We start from the raw sequence: 21614 nt of genomic DNA, 5'->3' as shown, positions 1-21614 counted from the left end.
CTACATCCGACCGGAGCCAAACGGCGCCTCTTGTCTGCGGAACACGGGGTTCCCCATGACCATATATGGACCTCACTTCTGTGTGAAGTTTGAGTTTGAACCCTATGGAGCCAATTAGGTTACAAGGCTCAGGAAAGACCCAATTAAAGAGGGAGCTGTTTAGCTATGCACAGCTCTACAAAAAACAGCACCCCTGCTGGTCATGATAACTCACATGTAAATGTAGCTGTATAAAAAAGAATGAAATGCTATACTTGTTGAACTTCTGCTCAATGCTGATGTTCCCACAGCCGGCTGTGCAAATAAACCTTCCTGTCTTTTTCTACGAACATCCAATCTGCTTCTTTGTCGGAACGAAACACATTTTGGTGTTCGGGACTTTTACTAACACCTGCATTCTGCCTTCACATCATTCCCTACCTGCTCTCTGCCTTCCCATCATTCCATACCTGCATTCTGCCTTCTCATCATTCCATACCTGCTCTCTGCCTTCACATCTCTACATATGTGCTCTCTGCCTTCCCATCATTCCATACCTGCATTCTGCCTTCATATCTCTACATACCTGCTCTCTACCTTCCCATCATTCCATACCTGCTCTCTGGCTTCCCATCTCTACATACCTGCTCTCTACCTTCCCATCATTCCATACCTGCTCTCTGGCTTCCCATCTCTACATATCTGCTCTCTACCTTCCCATTACTGCTTACCTGCTCTTTGCCCTATCCTTCTCTACATAGTTGCACTTTGCCTTCGCACCACTACATACCTGTGCTCTGCCTTCACATCACTACATACCTGCACTCTGCCATCACTACCATGTCACTGCATATCTCTGTTCTCTCCCTTCCCCAAGCCACATTAACACAATAAAGATGACATATTATCTATGATACTATACTACGATGGTGAATCCATCAAATTCAGCTATTTGTAGGATGAGTGATGTGTACAGTGATTTACAACATTTTTCAACATCAACACCACAAAATGAAACCACTTAATGTAATCAAACTAAATAGTGATCTCTGCAAACTGGTAGACACATTCTGCAACAGCATGGAGTGCACAGATATTGGCAGATCAGTACAGAGACAGGAAGTGACTCCAGGACACTGGCAACACAGGAAGATCACAACACCCTTTCCTCCTCACACAAAATTCCTAATCTACCGGCCAGTGAATCTCCACACTGTACAACTGCATCAATTTCCTTTCAATGACACCAAACAAGCAAGTATTACCCTGCTAATCTAGCAGAGCATATTCTTGTCCGCATTCTGCAGAGTATGTTTCAGTGCTGTCTGGGCATGTGGAGTAAAGGGCCACAGAAGACTGAAACTGACATCTGCAGAGAACAACCAAAAAGCTCTCTTGTGTTCTTGTGTTGGTTATTGAAGCGTTCTGACACACATATGATTCCTGTGCCTTCACAGGTCTGAAGCCTCAGTGTAGCAGCAGTTTTTCAGAGTATGCAGGGTTCAATCTCTCTAACCCATTATGCAATAGTGAGGTGTTTTAAGTGTGGGAGGTGCCAGGTTTTGGGGTATTTTTGAACTGTTTGCTCTACCCACCTTGATGCCGCCCATTCTCTGCTCACCCTTAAACTCCTTCCCATTCTTCAGCCAGTGGATCGTTGGGGTGGGATTGCCAGCCGCCGCACAGCGGAACTTGACCGTGTTGGCTGCAGGCACAGCCAACAGTTTCTTCTCCATGCGGTCTGGTCGAGTCCAGTACGGAGCTTCTGTGGGAGAGAGTTGGCATAGAGGACACCTGTTAAAAGAATGTACAACTGTGACCTTATAAACACAGATGAGCTGATAAAATGATGCAAGATACAATCTGCAGACGAAACAAAGTGAAGATATGGTGAAGAAAATAGGCAAAGATATTTAATTTATCAAGGTTAGTCCAGGATATCTTTTAGTTTGTAACAAAAACTTCCACTTCAGCTGGAGTCCACTGAAGGCAATGGCAAGAACAGAGCAGTGGAACTATGCCACTGCTGTGGAATATAGGCTGAGATTTTGAGAAGAAAGGCCACTCATTTTTATACCACAGAATTACAGGGAAACACCTCAGTCGAAACAGACAAAGCCCTGAAAGCATAGAAAAGGCAACTCTTGCACATCTGACTAGAGCAGGGGTCTCCAACCTTTTGTCATCTGAGAGCTACTTTGAAAAAATGAAAGTGGCTGAGAACTACTCATGTCTTATATTACTCACACTTATTCACATAACGTATCAAAACACTCACATTAACCAGCTGAATTAAGCTACTTTTTGTATATACATGCATCAAATGTCAATATCCAAAGCTCACATTTTGGATAAAAAACATCTTAAATTCACATCAATAGCATGTCAAATGTTTGTTCTGTATCCATATGTTTCAAATTTCAATGTGTCAAGCTCACATAATCAAGCTCACAAGTTGACAAACTTGACAGTAGAGTGATTGACAGCTGATATCATTTTGTGTTGGAGGGTGGTGGGACATCTGTGTATTTGATTGGATTGAAATGGGAAGAGGTTTCCAGGGTGTGTTTATTTGTTGTCAGATTTTTTTGTACATAATCTTTGCACCTTTTGACGAGCTACTCAAAAACAGGCAGCCTGGACTAGAGGTAATGAAAATAAGAAAAATAAAAGTGTAAGGTCCACAAATGCAAACACTTTCATAATAAATAAATAAATCTGAGCACATTATCTGCTCCTTTATGGAACATTTCTAACATCCATGCTTCAAACATAGTCCAGCCTACAGCTGAACACTGACATCTTCAATGTTTCCAGTTCAAAATCCAACAGGTGTTCATTACAGTTACCTGTGTGAGGCACATACAGTAGAAAGTATACTCTGCTCCCATAATATTGGAATAACAGGCATATTACTGGATTGCAAGCAACCGTACAGCCAAAATTCCTTCAGTTTTGTGGTTATATTTCCAATGGACCCCTCTCTGCCCCAAATCTCTTCAAACTAAGATATGAATTCATTTTCAACCAGGTGCAAATGGGATGGAGGATTAGCCACTGTTGCAGCTTTTGAATATCTGGCTTTTGTACTGAAAAGTCAACCGTCAGTGCTCCTGTTTACCACCCAACCTATAGCACGATTATTCTGTTTGTTCATTTTAAGCTACATGTTAATTACAGATGCTGACACCATGGAGTTTATGAACCTATTACACTCTCAGTTTTATTCAACACATTAACCAACCAACCGTCGCACATGCTAGATTTAGTAATATCACAAGGGTTGAATGCTGATGTTTCCCTGAGCTGCTGAAAATGTATCAGTGCATTGCTTAGTCAACAGTTTTTAGTGTCTGTCTTAGACATCATAGCTCCTGCAAAAAACAAAACAAAATGTCCCAATTCAACCATGCCACTGAAAAATAAAACTAGTACCTAGCTGAAAAGTGTGTGGCACAAGTTTGAGTACAAATGGAGGAAAATGGAATTGCAGGTACATCATGACATCATAAACAACATACAGCTAATTGTAAGGTTATAAGAAGTGTTAGGATCTACACTGTATTGCTCATTTATCTAATCACCCAAAATCGTGTCAAATTTAATCAGGGCAAGACAATATGTCTAGATCACACCCAATTGCCCACAGTAACTGTCCTAGAACAAAATGCCACCACCATATCAGGCAGATCACACCAAATCATCTGCGGGAACTGGCAAAGTGTCACCACCATATCAGGGCAGATCACACCAAATTGTCTGCAGGAACTGTCACAGAACAAAGGGTCATCACCATATCAATGCTTGTAGTTCACTGACATATCACTGCATCTAAGTGCAATCAACAACTGTTGACCCATAGCCAAATTACACCCTGGTATTTATGTAAGCACTCATCCGAGCCTAGGCAGTCTTAGTTCGGGCACTGCTTGTGTGCGTAACTTTGGCTCGTGGGGAATAAATCTCATCTTTGCAAGACTGGTCTCATTTCATTCATCTGACTGTCCATTCCACAAAGTAGAACCTAAAAGAAGAGAAGCATATTTTTCTAAAATTACCCCCAATAGTGGAAACAATCCTAAAATACTGTTCTCCACAACTGATTGATTATTAAATCCAGCCCCAGACTAGGCAAGTTTGGCCTCATTGTCAAAATGTGAGTAGTTTGCATCACATTTTAAAGAAAAATCACTAGTATTTCATTCCGTCTAACCAAGGCCCCAAAGCACATCCAGATTGGCATCTTTGCTTTCTTGATCCAATTCAAACAACCTTTGTAACAAAGAAAGATGTGTTTATTACAAAGCATGCTTGACTTAGTAAACTGCTCTCGAGTAACAGGCAATTGCCCATCTTAAAGCTACTTTAGTGAAACCCTTAAAAACAATCTTGAAAGCTCTTTGCTCAGCAATTTCACACCAATATCTAACCTACCCTTCTGGAAATTCTGAAAAAAAGTACTTTACAAACAACCTAATGATTTCCTCAAGGAAAAAAGTATTTCAGAAATTATCCTTATTCCTTTGGACTTGACCAGAGCATATTAATTCAACCCTTAGAAAAAAGGTGAGTCTATTCTTGGTCCTATTCTTTCTCATTGTACATGCTTTCAGTGGATAAAATAATTTCTGGACATGGTGTCAGATTTCCAAAGTTATGCAGACACAATGCCAGTGATCTTAATCCTTGAAGCAGCTGCTTGTCCAGCATAAGGAATTCAATGTCCAATTTCCTTAAATTAAATTAGGAAAAGACAGAAATTCTGTCAATCAGGTCACAAAGACAGAGAGAAAAATTATTCAGTAAACATAGCCATTTGGCTCTATAGAGTAAAACAGAAGCAAGGAATTTAGCGGTCATTCCACACTGATCTGAGTTTTGAGGCTAATTTTGATGGTGTAACTAGGACCACCTTTTTAATCTTATAGCATGAATCAGACCTTCTTTAATGTTGCATGACCCATGCCTTTGTTTTTAGTAGCCTAGAGTACTGTAATGCAATTTTTACTGGGTTGCTATAGTAAGCTATTGATACAACTTTAGAATGCTGATGCCAGAATTTTAACCAGAACCAGAAAGAGAAAGCACATTACTCCTGTTCTGGCCACATATCAATGGCTCCAAGTGCAGTTTAGAATTGATTTTAACATTCTTTTACTTGCTTTTAAAGCTCTTCATGGTTTAGCACCTACCTACATTTTAGAATGCCTGTCTGTGTGCCCTTAGATCTTCAAATGCTGCCCTACTTAATATCTCAAAGGTCAAACAGAAAAGGTGGTGAGGCAGCTCTGTTTTTAAAACGATGAAAGTGGGGAACACACTGTCTTAAGAAATTAGATGTGAATTCTGATTCTGTAAACAGTTTTAAAAATCAGCTAAAGACATACCATTTTACTTTGTCACTTTATGAAAACTGTTATATATGTTTATATCAAATATCTTGTTTTAAATTGTTTTTTAGTTTTGCATTTCACTAGAAATTTTTATATTTTATAATTTTATTTTACTCTTCATTTAATCTTACTTTTAGACATCATTTCAATTTAAATATCTTTTACTTAATTTATTATGTTTTGCATTGCTTTTAATGGATGCATTTATTATTTTCCTGTTGATGCATTCTGTGTTGCCTGCATTTTGTATTTGTCTCTCTATTTGTTTTTATTTGTAAAGTGCTTTGAGCTGTAGTTGGTATGACATAAATAAAGTTTATTATTAGTATTATTTCTAAGTAATACCATGTGGCTCAGATTGCAGCACTCCACTAGAACCCTATCTGAGAGCCAGAGTGGGGCTGTAGTTCGGCCTGCTATTTAGCACCTTCAAGTTTACTCACTTCATTTCCAAGTTAGAATCACTTATCAATGAAATGATTCCATTTCAACTGTGTTACTCACTATAACCAAAAGCTAGCTGCAGCCTTCCAGCCCAGAGCCTGACCCAGTGAAGCCAACCAGTACAGAGCCTGACCCAGTGAAGCCTTCCAGTACAGAGCCTGACCCAGGAAAGCCTTACAGTACAGACACTGACCCAGTGAAACCTTCCAGTACTAAGCCTGAACCAGTGAAGTCTTCCAGTACAGAGTCTAACCCAGTAGAGCCTTTCCTGCTCCTGTTTGAGTGAGATGGGAGTGGGAGCTTAAGCTCTCTGCTCTCTGTGCTCTCTGCTTATGGAAAAACTCTGTATGGCTTGGTTTTGAATGGGCAGGGAGCCTAATTTTGACTCTGAATGGTGATTTGTTTGGAAACGAAATCACAGGGGCCAGACTGAACCACCTCTGTATTCTCTAAGCCCTGTTTAGCAGCTAGAACAAGGTTCTTTAACTTTCTCTCCTTCTTGTTCAGGACGTAAAATGTAAACTGTGATTAACAGTCACTGTTATTGTTGCAATCAACAGGTAGAAAAGCCTGTAAATATTCTTTTTTAATGATTCACACATTTCAACATTGTGCGTATGTTTGGTTACAGTTATCATCTCAATCCTACTTCCTACTGTGAGAACCTAAGGCAGTGTTTAAAAGACAATAATAGATGATAAAACACATTCCCACAGTCATTATCAGGTTCTCTAATCAAAACAGCACACCAGCAGCTTACTCCACTCAGTATAAGCATCTGAGCATTAAGTGTTAGAAAAGTGTTTGAACAGAATCTCTATATACACTGTGCTTTCTGAAATATGCCTTTAACCCTCATAGACAGAGGACACCACAAGAAGGGTTACACATTAAATGGCAAAGGCCACATGCCACATGCAGTAAAATGCACACAGCTCTGTATTTTGATGTTATTTTCTCTTCTTCAGGGCTCCTTTCCCTGGCAAGAGGTGGGTGGGTTACTGAGGCCTAGAGGAGCAGTTGTCAGCTGGCACTGTTCCCTCCTGGCAAGTGCACTATGTGAGACACGGACACCCCTGCCACTGACATCCCCATTTTACCTCCAGGTATGTGGGCCTGGAGTCCAGAGACTCCTCCACATCCTGGGAAGACAAAGCAAGGTCTCAGAGGGAATGAGGTAAGAGGCTGAGGATAAACAGTGCTGGAATGTTTCATGGACAATAAACTATTTTGTGTCATGTGTAATAGAGAGTGGTGTGGTTGATATCTCTGGTCATGTGTAATAGAGAGCAGAGGTGTAAAGAGTACTAAATTATTTTACTCAAGTAAAAGTACTGTTACTATGGTGAAATTGCACTAAAGTAAAAGTAAAATTACTTGTGTAAAAATCCACTCAAATAAAAGTAAAAAGTACCTTATTTAAAATTTACTTTGAGTATAAGTTACTTAGTTACTTTTTTTAACTGTGTGGTTGGCGAGGTGCAGATAGATTGTCCTGTAGGACCTTTCCCAGGGACTGCAGACAGGGCAAGAGCATGTATATAACATGTTATTTTTAATTTCAGATTACCTTTATAAAATAAAGTGCATTAACAAATTAAATTAAAACATAAGATAAACATTGCATAAATATTTGCATAAATATTTTTAAATGGAATAAAAATGATATAAAATAAAGTGCATTAATAAAAAGTTAAATGAAATAAACAAACATGAAATAAATACAATTAAAAACTGAAATAAAAAATAAGCATGATATAAAATAAAGTATACTAAAAAATTAAAATCAATTGCCTCCTCAAGGACATTAATTCTTGTCATTGGATTTAAAACATGTGTGGCGACAGACTTAATGAGACCAGTCATTGAAGTTTCTAAAAGCCTGAGCGGGTCTCCTTGCTCAGCTTCAAAAGCCTTCACAGCTGCTTGGACCTCTGATAGAATTGACCTTAAAAATGTTAGGTATAGTACATTCTGAGGGTCACTGTACATTACATAAAGTGTCTCCACCATTTAGCAATGCTCAGAAGACTTTGTAAGGCCAAAGTGCAGCTTCAACTCAACCCACTGGTTCAAGATGCAGTCAACTGCGGGCTCAATCGACAGCCACCATGTTGCACACACCTGAGTGATTTGCAGGGGCTTTTCTCCAATGTTTATTGTCTCATAGACTACCCTGTAAGCATCCCTCCATTTAAAAGACACAGAAAACCAATTATATGTCTCCCTCACAAGGTACTCCACACTTCTTGGTATGGTGTCATGTGATGCATGACTGACAGCTAGCTGGAGAGAAGGGCACAGACATCTAATGAGCACAAGACTGGACAGGCCGTACTCATCCCGAAGGACTTTGTAAACAACATTATTTATGTCAGTCATTACAGAGGCATTGCCTGTCCCAATGCCAATCAGATGTTCCTTGTTTAAACCACACTTGACCAGAAAATCCATTTAGTGCAGTCGCAACAGCCCTAGCATCACCACCCGTTAGCTCAACCGAACCAAGATATATGGAGCTGACCTAATTTTTATTCTCACTTAAGTCACTAAATGCTGCTTTGCAGGCTTCCCCCAAATGATCTATGGTTAGCAACGAGCAGGGGCACCTGCAGGATTTCTTCTTAGGGTACGCACAGAAACCTGACCACGCACATGCACGTACACGCACGCATGCACACACACATCGAGAGAGAGAGAGAGAGCTGGGAGAGAGAAACGCCACTGACTGATTCATGAATAATGAAATCTGGTCTACCTATTTGAAGTTTACCCTCCTTCTCCCGATCACATCGAATTGTTTGCGCACTTCCTCATTGTCTATTTTCATTTCAGGATGAATGTTCATAAGGTCAAGTCCAGTGAGTCTGCTGTCTGTCATCGTGGTAGGGGTGACAACAGACCAGACATTGATCACATAGCCTAATTGAAGAGCGTTTAGCTGAATATATGAAGTGGACTTGCACATGATATGTGAATATCAGTAAATACTCAGAGGTGGTCACCATGTCATGCCCGGTACTTAATAAAGTCGGTGTATCACAGTTTGTTGTTTGTTTTATAGCTACTTTCTTCAGTGTGCTGAGAGCTAGCTGCAGGTGGCTAGCAAGCTAACTTTAGCTTGCTAATTGATACACCTTGTTAGCAAGCTAATTTCTGCTTCGCTAGAAATTGCAAAAAAGCACAATAAATGTCAAATGTTAATAAACGCTCACACCTTTATGATCATACAATCCAAAAATAGTCTATACTTTAATTCTGTCAGACACAATTGTGCCGTCTTTTACATGTAATATTTAGCATAAAAGCTGGCGCAATAATGCTGATCTCCATCAAAGACACGTATAGGACGTTAGTTTCTGTCTTGGCGTAGGAGATCATGTCATTTCCTGGCGCATAGTTCATGGAGACTTGGAGACTGCCACTGAATGGAAACTGCCTAGGCACTGCATAAGGTTGTCAAGCCAATCCTGTAAATTGCTTCAGATAACTCCACATTATCACAGTCATTGTGCATGGTGCTCTCCGCACATGATTAACTCCCCTATACCTGGGGAGTCATACTCTTGTGATGTATACTACAATGCCTCTACCCATCCTGCTGGGAAGCTCTAGGAAGTAATCATTAGCAGCACTAGGGGCTGGCTCTAGAGCACTTAGCCCTGGAAGAACAAAGGGAGATGCATGCAAACACTAAAGAGGAGATGAAAAGCACAGTGAAAGTTTGGGTCCTTAGAGACAATTAAAAACTGCACTTCAGGTGCGCAGTGGACGTTTTCCTGATGTTCAGACTACACCCATTCCAAAGCAAATCTCATTAAAGGGAGAATATCTGTGATCTGTAGCAAAAGCTGTAATTCGCCAGGAGGAATTTCCGCTATGACACAACCCATCCGCTGCACGGTGGGAGGGGGGGGGGGGGGATCCCAATGTTTCCTCACCACCTCCCTAATTGTGTGGCCCAGATAAAAGTCACCAAGATGCACCATACCCCACTCATTAATAACCTCTGGCTACACTTAATTGAGCTTTTCTGGCCATCTTTGAGGGTAGTAGATGGGTTCAATTCCTGCATGGAAGCAACACTAGAATTAAGATGCCACTCTGCAGCCATTGCAAGGAAACCACTATATTTATATTTAAATATTTCACATTTAGCTGAATCACAAAGCTATTTTCCTGAACAATTCTAAAAGTGAATTGCATGTCACTCCTATTCTATTTGACAGCCCGTTCCAGAGAATGGGATCCCTTCCTGAGATTTTTACTGGGCGCAATTAGCCCGCCATGGAACATGGGCTCAGGACTGAGTCGGGGGGGCGGATTACAGCAAACAGGATCAGGGGTAATTGTGTAATTTGCCTAGCTGACGCCTGCAAGGACAGTGGCAGATTTCATAGCAGATTACACTGGCCCTTTGAAGGCGTGCAGTCGAGTCTATGGGGACAGAATGCAAACATAGCCATGCAACACTTTGTTTTTGCTCTTCATCCAGGATAAACAAGAAGTACATAGCTTAGGTGCAGAGCAGGACAGATTAGGCTTTGTTAGCTTTCCAAATATTTTAATGATTGAAATATACAGGGAGCTTTCAGTAACTGGTTATTTGAGTGCTGCAGGAAAGGCAAGAAGGAATATTGTAGATCTTCAATGTAAGTAAGGCTTAGGATGTAAGGCAAGATGACAAGTGACTGTTTACACATAGTAGTCATCACAAAACTACAACAATCCAACAATACTACATGTACATGATACGTAATGACTGGGCATTCTGAGAGTAGGGCTTGTGTTTAGGAATGAGTCAATCCCCATTCCTGTCTTCTTTATGCTTAGGCTCTGATATTTCTGATGGGGAACAGTTTGACAAGTAGACAGAAGATTAGAAAAAGTGGGCTCATTGGTGGAAGATTGTTAAACTGGTGATTGAGGTTTTGTAATCTGGAGCTGTGAAGCCACTTTGCTTACAGTTATTGTAGCTTGGCCATCACATTTGGCTGTAACCTCTGCAGAGGACTCTTTTCTGCAGGCTAATTAGGGGTGGATTAGCAGACATTAAAAAGAAAAGCTTTTATCTTTTTCCTAATCCCTTCTCTGTAACCGCAGAGCCTTGGGACTATGGGAAACGACAGTCACAGGGCAGGCTAATAAACTCTTTAAGCTATTGGGTACCATTCGTGCACTTTCCATTACAGGACCTCCCTAAAACTCACAACCTAGAATTTTTCTCTGAAAAATATCTAAGGAAAATGTTTTCTGGGATGTAACATTTATCTATGTCCCTTTTGAAGGCCATCAAGATCTCCTTCCTATGTCATACATTGTGAAAGAGTGACAAAGTCTCTGCAGACTGTCCAATGTAGTGGGATAATGAGACATATAACTGGGTTCATCATGTGTCCTTCACTTTTAAATAAATGTGATAGTTTTTTAACTCAACATAGTTTGGCATGTTCAGCTATCACCAAAACTAATAAAAAAGTAAAAAGTAGCACATATTTAGGACAATGAAGGACAATTCATTGTTATTGTTATGTAATTATTTAACATGTTAATTTAATTGAGGGGACACAATCTCTGTAATGAGCACAGTGTTATCAGTGACACAGTCTCTGCAATGAGCACAGGGGTAAAGCACAATGAGATAGTGACACGGTCGCTGTAACCTATACAGAGTTAGTGTCTATGCACACCAACTCAGTGACCCTTGACTGCCTGGCAATGTTGCCTAATTACGATTCTATAGCTGTCCGAACCAAAGAAGACAGGACCAATGAGTCCATCCCTGTATCTGCTCTCCAAAGCAAGAAAAAAATCCATCAATCTAGAAGGTGGTGATTCAGGTGGTGGTGCATCCAAGGTAAGTTTAAAACAGGCGATTTTTACTCTGAAAATGACTGAAGCAATTGCAGTAGCAGGACAGGAAAAGTGATGAGCTAAATGTTTTGAGGCACAATATACTGTCAAAGTCAAAATGGGAGCACTCACAAAGATTACAGCTTACTGCTGTGTTAATGCCATTCTCCTCCACTACTTCAGTTTTATCTGAGATTTAAGGCTGTGAGTGAATGAGTGAAAGCTCTATAAACCAACTGGAATGTCTGCAGAATGCAGTCATATTGGGCATGCACTTGGACCTAGGACACTATAAAGCTGCTACTCTAGTTGTTTGCAGCTGCTTGATTAAGACCCTTTATCCAGCTTGGGGTGACATCACTGCAGATGATGTGACTCATAATGTTTGCTCATTCTTTACCCACTGCTAAACACACAGTGGGATTTGAATAAAAATCATGGTGCAAAGACTCCTCCTTGAATGCAAAGAAACACATCCTTTTTCTCCAGAGGAATAGTTTGCAGAGGAGTGAATGTTTAACCAGCTATGGGTCTAGAACAGGACATTGGGCACAGGTTACAGAGGAACAGCTCACAGTACGGGCCTCAAACACCATCTCTCCACAATGTTTAAATGTGTACATTTTAAATGGATGAAACACACCGTTTCCATTACCTGCATCGTCTGACTCTTCGTCGTAGTCTTCATCATCACCAGAAGACAAGGAGTCTGTTGGGAATGAGCACAAAGGTGCACAAATATCACATTTCTGTCTAATGCATGGCAAGCTTAAATGAAAATGAACACAAAGACATACTGCAGTTCAGCCTTAATGTCGACAAGGACATTAAAATAATCAGAAACAGCTTCCAACTAACATTTCGCTGACCCTTTGAGACTACTGTTATGATGAACAAATTCCTATATTTAATCAATTTATATATGGTTGGTATATATGTAGCCATAATTTTATATAATTTGTTATTTATAGTGACTTGTGTTGTTATTAATTTTTGTATGTCATTATTTTTGTATATATTCTTATTTGCTACAGAAAAACAAGTAAGACTCATTTCCTTACAGACCCTTATAGGGGACGGACCTAGTTAGTTAGAAGACTAGCAATATGGTTTTTTTGAGAGTCTGATTAAAGGGAGATTGAGGGGGAACATATGGTTTCTGTCCCTGCTGTGCTGTGGAGAAATAAAGATCACAGAAGGAATTTTACTTCTTCTTGTAACCCGCCTTGTTTGTACCCCCGTCATCCGAAGGGTCAAGCATAATAAAAACCCACGATATTCCCATACATATGTATAGACATATGATATACATATAGTTTAAAAACATTCACACAAGTCTAGCCACAAATATAAATATATCTTTGTTCTGCATCTTTTCAAATTGTTACATGGCACAAACCTCCATGGTTATTTAATTGGTATGACCTTGAATTTGCTTGTGCAATTTAGCTTGGGGGTTAATAAAAGGCAGATCCTGCCAGAGCTTTGCTGAGATCTCTGTAAACACCTTCTTGTTCTCTTTCACTCCTGTTTTACATAATGGTCTCATTTAGCAGCTAGCTCAGCAACATACAGTAGCTCCAGGTGACATATTTCTTTAAATGATTATTTTCTTAACACCATATCTGCATAACACTAAAAGCCAAAAGTGACACTGACCTGTACACAACCTGCCTAGGAACAGTATGATATTAAATTGGCTTCAGGCAATTTGTAACTGGACAAAGTTCAACACCAGAGACATATCTTTTTTAAATACCTGACACCTTGCTCAAATATTTAAAGAAGAACACAATACACAGCATGAATTGAGTCAATACATTTGAGACTGTGTGAAAGGATCTTGTTGCTACAATGATCTTTTCACAATAAGTGCCTGGTATCTGGACCCAGGCTGAGGAGCTGCTGTGCCTCTTTGATCAAGGCTGGAAAAATCTTGGTTTCCTTGGCAGAGTTCCTAAACACATGTGCCAGAGCAAAGTTCATCGCCACCCCATCTGTTTTCAATGTGAAGCTTTTCAAACTAATTGCTTTGCAATTAGTAGTCAATAACAGGCTCAGCTGGTACCTTCAATTTACAACAGAATGAGGCTTAAACTGTGGTTTACCCTCCCAGTTCAAATGCCTCTAAAGAAACACTAACAGTGCTGGTCTTGAACAATTGCCTCTGTATTACAGGACCCAACTCAGCTGTAATTTTTTTTTCGTAATTTGTTATTTACTGTGAAATCACAAGCCCTCAGCAGCACTATAGGAGGGTTTGGGCCTGCTGCAGCACATTGGGCTCACATAGGGAACAGAGAACCTTGCACCAATGCAATCTTATAAAAAAGCACAAAGCTCCTCTGAGCAAAGGCCTGAGCACATTTTTAGTAACTAAGAAAGAGATAGGAAAAAGTCACTTCATAACACTACGATGGAAAAGCAAAATTTTATAGGTTTACCGTGATAGAATTTACTATAATCATCTACTGACAGTATTGTGGTAAAGTGAGATGCTGATTGTTTTCAGAGGAGGAATGTTGGGGAACCTTTATGGGAGAGATAGGACAGTGAGGAGAGTGGTACAGATTGCAGGATTATAAGAGTCAGGGTTAAAATCCCTGGATTAACAGAGTCATGGTTCAGATCCTGGAATTAAAAGGTTCATGGTTCACCTGGGATTATAAAAGACATGATTCAGGTCCCAGGATTAACACAGTCATGGTTCAGATATTGGGATTAACAGTGTCGTGGTCCAAACCCTGGGATTGATGGGGTCATGGCTCAGATCTCACGATCAACAGAGCCATGGTTCCGATCCCTGGTAGACCACATCTCTCAGGATTGGTGTAAAATGTGAAAATTTTAGTGTGTCTACAAAGGCAAATCAATAATAAATATGCAACCAAACAGCATGCCAGAAATGGGACAGTCCCTACCAAGACTGTCATTACCAATGAAACAGGGTGTCACAGCACATTTAATTCCACTTAGTCATGCTTCTCCTGCCCCCACCCACAAAGCCACAGTACAGAGAATTATCCACTCAAAGATTAATCACAAACACATCAGTTAACTTTGAGTTCTTTTACACATGTCTTGTTTTGCCCAACAGCATAAGTCACAAACAGCACTTGGCCTGGTTTTTCCACGTACACAGGTTATGGGATGTGTGCATGCCCTGAACTCACGCCCTGAACCCTGAGTTTCAGACTGACACCAGATCTGTTTTAACATCAGACTTGAGTGTAAAAAACACAAATACTGTCTGTGAGATTATTTTGATGAATGACATATTTATAACAGATCTTACTGATATTATGAAACTACTGGAGATGCCATTATCCTTTTCGCACGTGAATTATTTTATGCTATGTATTGCTCGTGTTACGTTACATGGATTGTTATGCTTTCAGTAGCGTTATTAAGCTTCTCATAATTTTAACTGCCGCATTTGCTATACTTTATAACATTAAATCACTGTTTCCTCAAAGCTAACGTTAGTTAGAATTTTTCCAATCTAGTTTTCTAACCACACCGATTTTACCATATGCGCGAAAGGGCTAATCACACCGGTGTCAGCGTACGCACAAAAGGGTTAACGGTCATCATTGGTAAATATTCTGCCAAGAAAAAGTATACTGACCTCTTTCTCTCTCTATGGTAATGTTATAGATAAAGATCACAGACTGACTGACACCAGTTTTTCTCCTTGGAAAGATTTTTCAAAGCACCATGGTTGCTTGCAGTACTTTTCATCCAAACAAAATAATTTGGTGGTTAGCAAGCATACTTTTTATTATATGAATATGAACAACATTCCAATATTAAAAACCTTCACAGCCATGGCCTCCACTTAGTGCACTATCCCTCACTTGTAATGTGAAAAATGCTGGCTGTATAGGAGTGTATTGGCAGACTGCATGTTGTCCTGCTTCAGCGCTTCTGTGCAAGCACAGATGCTGTTACGAAGAGGTGAGTCTACTGTTGTGTCTCTAATATACTGCTCAGATCTTGTAAAGCCCTCATTGATGCAGTTGTGTTTGCTGTCATTAACCTGATGATTTGCTAGGAATGACCCCTGTACATCTCTTTCCTGGTGTGGGGTGCATCATCTCTTAATTATCTAATGTCAGGGTTCGAATTATGGGTGGAATTGGGGGGTCCTGACCCCCCCTAATTAAGACCCCCCCAACAGCAGTGGCGGCGGAGGAGCTGGAAACAAGGGAAAGCCCGACTACAATCTCATGGTATAGCAAGCACACAAATGACAGTCTGCGGTGTTTCGCAAGCATAATCATTTATTCTAATTACGCCATTGGTGTTGATTATTCTGTGAATTATTTATTTTATTGTTAATCAAGGAGGATAAAGGGGGACAGGATGAAAGTAATAGCAATGATAGATTTAAAGGTGGTAATCGGGAATTCTCTTGTTTCCAGCTCACCCGCCGCCACTGCTGTTAGGGGAGGTCCAAGTCTTAACTAGGGGGGTCAGACCCCCTGAATTCCACCTGTAATTCGAACCCTGTCTAATGTAATAATGGCTTTATCAAAGTTGATAAGTTGTCTTTATCAAAGTTGACAGGTCTTCTCATTAGTTTATTAAATGGTTAATGGGTGAAGGCAATTATTTACATTATTGTATATTATATATCATAATAGTAGATCATTGCCCATATTTTAAGGAAGTGCCGGTCTTATTTTACACAGCACTAATGCAAATCAAAGAAAAATTGAAAGCGTAAGTTTGCAGCTGTTCAGTGTTTTTTTGCTGTAAATGTGGTTAAAGAGACCAGGTAACAGCTGTGTGCTCACCTGTCACTCTGACGGAGAAGTTGCTAAGCAGCATTTTGCCGAATGCCAGCCTGCAGGAGTACACCCCCGAGTCCTCGTATGACACATTGATGATGCGCAACACTCTCTGGCCAATCCTTGTGTGGTTGCTGGGCAACAGACCCATGCCATCCTTGAACCAACTGACAGGCTGGGACACCGCCTGAGAGCTGCAAGTAAGGTCAAGAGTGTCTCCAATCCCCAGGACAAAATCCTCCAGGAAGGCCGACTCACTTGATGCAGAGTCTGAGAAAAACAACAAGACGTTGAAATAAAACAATTAGACCATTGCTGGTTTGTACTCCCTGTTTTCATGCCACGTTTAGGTTCCCCGTCTCACTGCACTTGGAGATGACAAATGGCTTACTCACAGCACCACCCCGACCCCTGCACACCCAAAGAAGGACATGGGCTAGGCTCCACAGCTCCACAGTAAAAACACAGCCAGCCAGTCCCCCACCCTGTTCACAGACACTGAGCCCATGCAATGATTCTACAGCGATGCCTGTAAGTGGCAGAGCCTCAGGACTGAATGTGCTTATTCTGCCCTGCTCAGTGAGAGCCAAAGCCATGGACGTGAGTTGGAGGACATTAAAGCTTGCTTTGCGGCTGCACTGCATGACCTAAACAAGCTGGTTCAGATGGAGATTTTCTTAAACACAGTTTTTAAATCAAAACATGAACTGCAAAACCTCAACCTTATCTGTGCTGTTTATACCATGGTTTCCATGCTTGCACAACAAGTTTGGGTATTTGATACTGCATTTTAATCTACTGGGGTGTACATGTGAATCCTAGGCACACTGGGGCTGATTCAGATTTAGGGGTGCTAGGCAATTTTTGTGTGCCTCACTAATGTGTTTTTTGATTTTTCAAATTCAGACTTGATAATGCAATACCTGCATATCACTTAAAACTAGATTTGTGTGCATTTTCTGAAGAAAATGCAAAGTGTGGTTGTCTGTGTGCACTATTGAGCATACACGCTATTGGAGTTGCCATGTGCAGTCTCCCTCCCCTCTCTGTGTCTGACGCTGTGAGCTCTCTTTGACAAAGGAATGTGTTTACATGACTTAGAGCGAAGTTTGAACTGGGCATATATTTCAGCTCATAATTCAAAACCCATTCATCACAGCACAGACCCGATGGCAAGGTTAGAATCTGCACAAGCGTACCTCTATTTTGATGTATAATTTATGCGTGTAGAGCCAGAACTGCCGGAGATATGGCTATTTAACAAACATATTTTTCAAACACTGAAGTGAAATACTCCCGCTGTTCTTGCCTATAGTTTTGAATGGAGGTAAAATTACCGATTTTGTTATCATTTGTCATCACAACCCTATGACATGGTTAGAATGTGCACAAGTGTACCTCTATTTTGATTTATAATTTATACATGTATTGCAAGTCTGAATTGGTCCTATTGAGCAGAAACCCCACAACATGAATATGCAGTGCACACAAACATGCACAATGCATATCTTACCAGGGGGTCTCATAGGCAATGGAATAATGGCATGTCCTGAATCAAACCTAAATAGTCTTTTCACAGCAAGTTACCAGGCAAACTATCAGATAAACAGACACTAAGAGACCAACAGAACACCTCGAGTGAATATTATCCTTTCCTTCTCAGACCACTAATCTTCCATTAATCAAATGAAATCCATTAACTACAGCCCTTTCATCACATTTTGAAAGAAATCTTTAAGACTTTTAAGACCAGGGGAAAATATTGTCTCATTATTGGTCTAAATTGAGTTACTTTTAGACCCAGTCCCAGTATCAAGGCGTACATGACAGGGAGAGATGACTAGCATAGTTGCACACAGAACAGAAGGTGTGATAATGGTCTTTATGTTAACACAGTTTTGTTGCAATTTCAGCCAGCTGTTTGTTTTTAGTGCACTGCGTGAAGTGTGTCAGTGATAATGTAAACCTTTCCTCTCCTCTTTCATTTGAACACACTAGCCTACATATCTGCAGATGGCCACAGCCCAGCTCCACAACTCTGCTTTTACAAACTCAGGGAGCAGCCCTGCAAGTTTGTAGTTATGTTTCTGTGGTTTTTCTTCAGTCCCTGCATTTGTATCACAGTGCAGTGCGTGGCTGAGTTTCAGGGCGTGGTACATGTCCCAGTACCAGTGCAAAGTGCGTGTCCCAATATCAGGGCGTGGTGCTTATCTAAGGTTCAGGGCATGGTGTGTGACTGAGTTTCAGGGTCTGGTGTATGTCTCAGTATCAGAGAACAGAAATAGGCCAAGCGGGAGGTGGGGGGGGTCTTCAATGAGGGTGCACCTCTACTGCTCCTTAAAATGAAGGGGGGCATTAATCTCAACTGAATATCACAATAAATATCCTACAGTATCTCTTTCCTATTACATGACTCTTGTTAGTGAGGCACTGGTTACAAACTCAACTTTTCTTTCAGACCCAAGGGGTTTATTTATTCTTGGGGAGCCCCTTGTGCTCCAAGCAGGGGTTTAAGGCCCAGATGAAAAGATCCACTGTGCTCAGAGCCCACAAGGGCTGGTACCGTGGAACAGAGTGCGGACAGGAAGTGCCCTGTAATGCAGTGCTGTGGAAGAGAGTGCAGACAAGAAGTGCCCTGCAAGGCTACACTGTGGAAATGAGTGGAGACAGGAAGTGCCTTGTATGGCTATGCTGTGGAAGAGAGTGTGGACAGGAAGTGTCCTGCATGGCAGTGCTGTGCAAAAGAGCGTGGACAGGAAGTGGCCTGCATGTCTACACTGTGGAACAGAATATGGACAAGAAGTGCCCTGCATGGCAGTGCTGTGCAACAGAGCGTGGACAGGAAGTGGCCTGCATGTCTACACTGTGGAACAGAATATGGACAGGAAGTACCCTGCATGGAAGTGCTGTGCAACAGAGTATGGACAGCAAGTGCCCTGGAATCAGGGTGGTTGCAGCGAACCATGGCAGCTTCCTGTGGAAGAAAAGCTGTCATTCTGTTTATCCTTGTGTCTCTTCTGCTTTTAGGTGATCAGCCTCACACTGTCACTGCCACTCTGCACTGTGGAAGTGCATGGGGGCTGCTATAACAATCTTTCAGACAAAGCAGATTTAAATAACCTCAAACAGTCCTGACACTGAAAACTTAATCTAAATGGTTATCAAATTTGTTCTTTTTACAACTTCTGATTTCTAAAGACATAGTGTCCTTCTGGGAAATAACACCTCACTTTTGCATGATGCAACATTGAGACAGTTAAAAACAAGCCGATGAACAGAGCTGTAAAATATTACTAAACTTACAGATTCTTTGAAAAACTTAACTGTTACTTTATCAAGTTCATTCCAAAACCAGCAGCATGTACCTAATGTGATTGGTTCCAGATGGACAGTGCAGGCATTTGTCTTAATCCAGCTTGCTTTCTGCTACCCTGGGCTAATATACAGTTATGCCTAGAAAGTCTGCACTGGGCTGCTAAAACAGTTTATACTGCAGGTAATTAGGCTTTTGTTCTACTTGTTTAAGCACTTGAAACTATTTGTAGATCTATCCACATCCCACTGGGATTGCAATTATCCATGTTTGTGTTTGTGCGTCTGTGTGTGTGTATGCATGTGCGTGTACTTTCACATGCATCTGTGAGTGTAAATGTGAGCTTTCACATGTGTCTGTGAGTAAGTGCGTGTGTGTGTGTGTGTGTGTGTGTGTGCGCGTGTGCACTATACTATATTTGTGAAAATGAGAGAATTTTTTAAAGTGCATCTATCATCTACACCTCTGATCCAGCCACTGAGTAAAAAGAATGTGATATTTCATTTATTAACATTATTGCAATTACACAATGGAAAAATCCACCAATAAAATAAGTTGATACGGGCCTGCACACGGGGACTGGGCTAATGAACTTCAGACAAAGAGAGTCATTCTGGCACTGGGCTTCCAAACAGCAGCTCACTCAAACACAAAGCCCAAGAAACAGATTCTTTACTATTGCCTTGCTGAAAACAGTGTCTCAATGCCAGGCATCAACATTGCCAGGTCCTAGGCCACGTGACCACCAATGAGGTCCAGCACAATTTCTTTCTCTCTGTTTCACAGCTATGTGGATTGTAAATCCTCACCCGCTTGGAAGTGCTCAAACTTTTTAATGTGTGAGTCTTAATCTCTGTTTAATGTGGCCTGGCCGGATGTAAATACCTCGGCACAATGTCTTTAATCTCCAGCTGCCTGACAACGTCACACTATCAAAAGCCTGCTGGAGGGAAAGACAGGGACATCAAGGGGAAGGAGTTTGTGGCTTGTTGCCTCTTTTCTACTCTGTGTGGACAGGCGCTTTATCAAATGCCACAAAGTTAAAGACTGCTTCCAAACGCCCCTTCTTCTGCCATGCTAATGCCCAAGGGAAGCTACTGTACACCCAGAAAGCCTCCTCACAGCCAAAGTGCCTGCCTACACTGAGCCAGCCGGGCCTCCAGCTGAGCCATAATTGTAATTCCAAAGGCGGACTGGCCTACTTTCAATTCAACAAACACACTGTACACGCTTTTCTTGCAAGGAAGCAAGTGCTCCCAAAATGTGAGAGTATAACAAAATACCAGTTTTACTTAAGACAAAACCTGTCTGTTTCCAGGGCATAGAGATGTTCAACCATGAAGTTCATAAGCCTAACCCTACTACAGGTTTATGGCCACTTTGTTTATTATGTATTGCTGGATGGACTGATCACACACAGTGGTTTCCTGCTATACTACTACATTTCTTTTTCCTTTGCAATCCATCCTGTCCCTTTCTATCTGTCTGCCCAGTCTGTCTGACTGTCTTTTTTATTCTCACTGTTAAGTATTATCTTGTCCATTGCACAGGACCCCAGAGGGGAATTAACTGGGATGTTATCTGAGAGGGACCTGTAGCGAAGGGCGAGAGCAGTCACCCCACCCGGCTTTGAAGCCAGGTCTACGAGGTACCAAACTGCAGCTTTGACCACAACACCAAAGAGCCTGGCTCTTGCACTTCGCTACAGGACCCTAGAGAACCCAAAGTGCTCGAGAATCAGAATCCTAGTTGGTGTTCTATTGAGTCAAAGCATTTCTTTTTCAGCACTCAGTGTACAGTCATCCTTGCAATGTAAGGCCAAGGCCTTAGGATGCAGCA

At 41.1% G+C, this 21614-nt stretch overlaps 1 protein-coding gene across 5 annotated transcripts in view; it reads right to left on the bottom strand.

Moving 5' to 3' along the window:
* The window catches only part of fgfr3 (fibroblast growth factor receptor 3), a 61714-nt gene that overhangs the window by 25993 nt on the left and 14107 nt on the right, over window positions 1-21614 (bottom strand). For 3 of the 5 annotated variants that reach the window (XM_036517232.1, XM_036517231.1, XM_036517233.1), the window contains exons 3-5: window positions 16469-16732; window positions 12313-12378; window positions 1575-1744 (exon numbers count right to left, since the gene is read on the bottom strand). In XM_036517232.1, coding sequence (XP_036373125.1) covers window positions 1575-1744; window positions 12313-12378; window positions 16469-16732 — 500 coding nt within the window. The remainder of the gene's footprint in view (window positions 1-1574; window positions 1745-12312; window positions 12379-16468; window positions 16733-21614) is intronic. The other 2 variants (XM_036517235.1, XM_036517234.1) reach the window with 1 other exon arrangement.

The sequence above is a fragment of the Megalops cyprinoides genome, chromosome 22 (genome assembly GCF_013368585.1).
Source record: "Megalops cyprinoides isolate fMegCyp1 chromosome 22, fMegCyp1.pri, whole genome shotgun sequence".
Taxonomy (NCBI): Eukaryota; Metazoa; Chordata; class Actinopteri; order Elopiformes; family Megalopidae; genus Megalops; species Megalops cyprinoides.
This window is presented reverse-complemented; position numbering and strand designations above follow the sequence as displayed.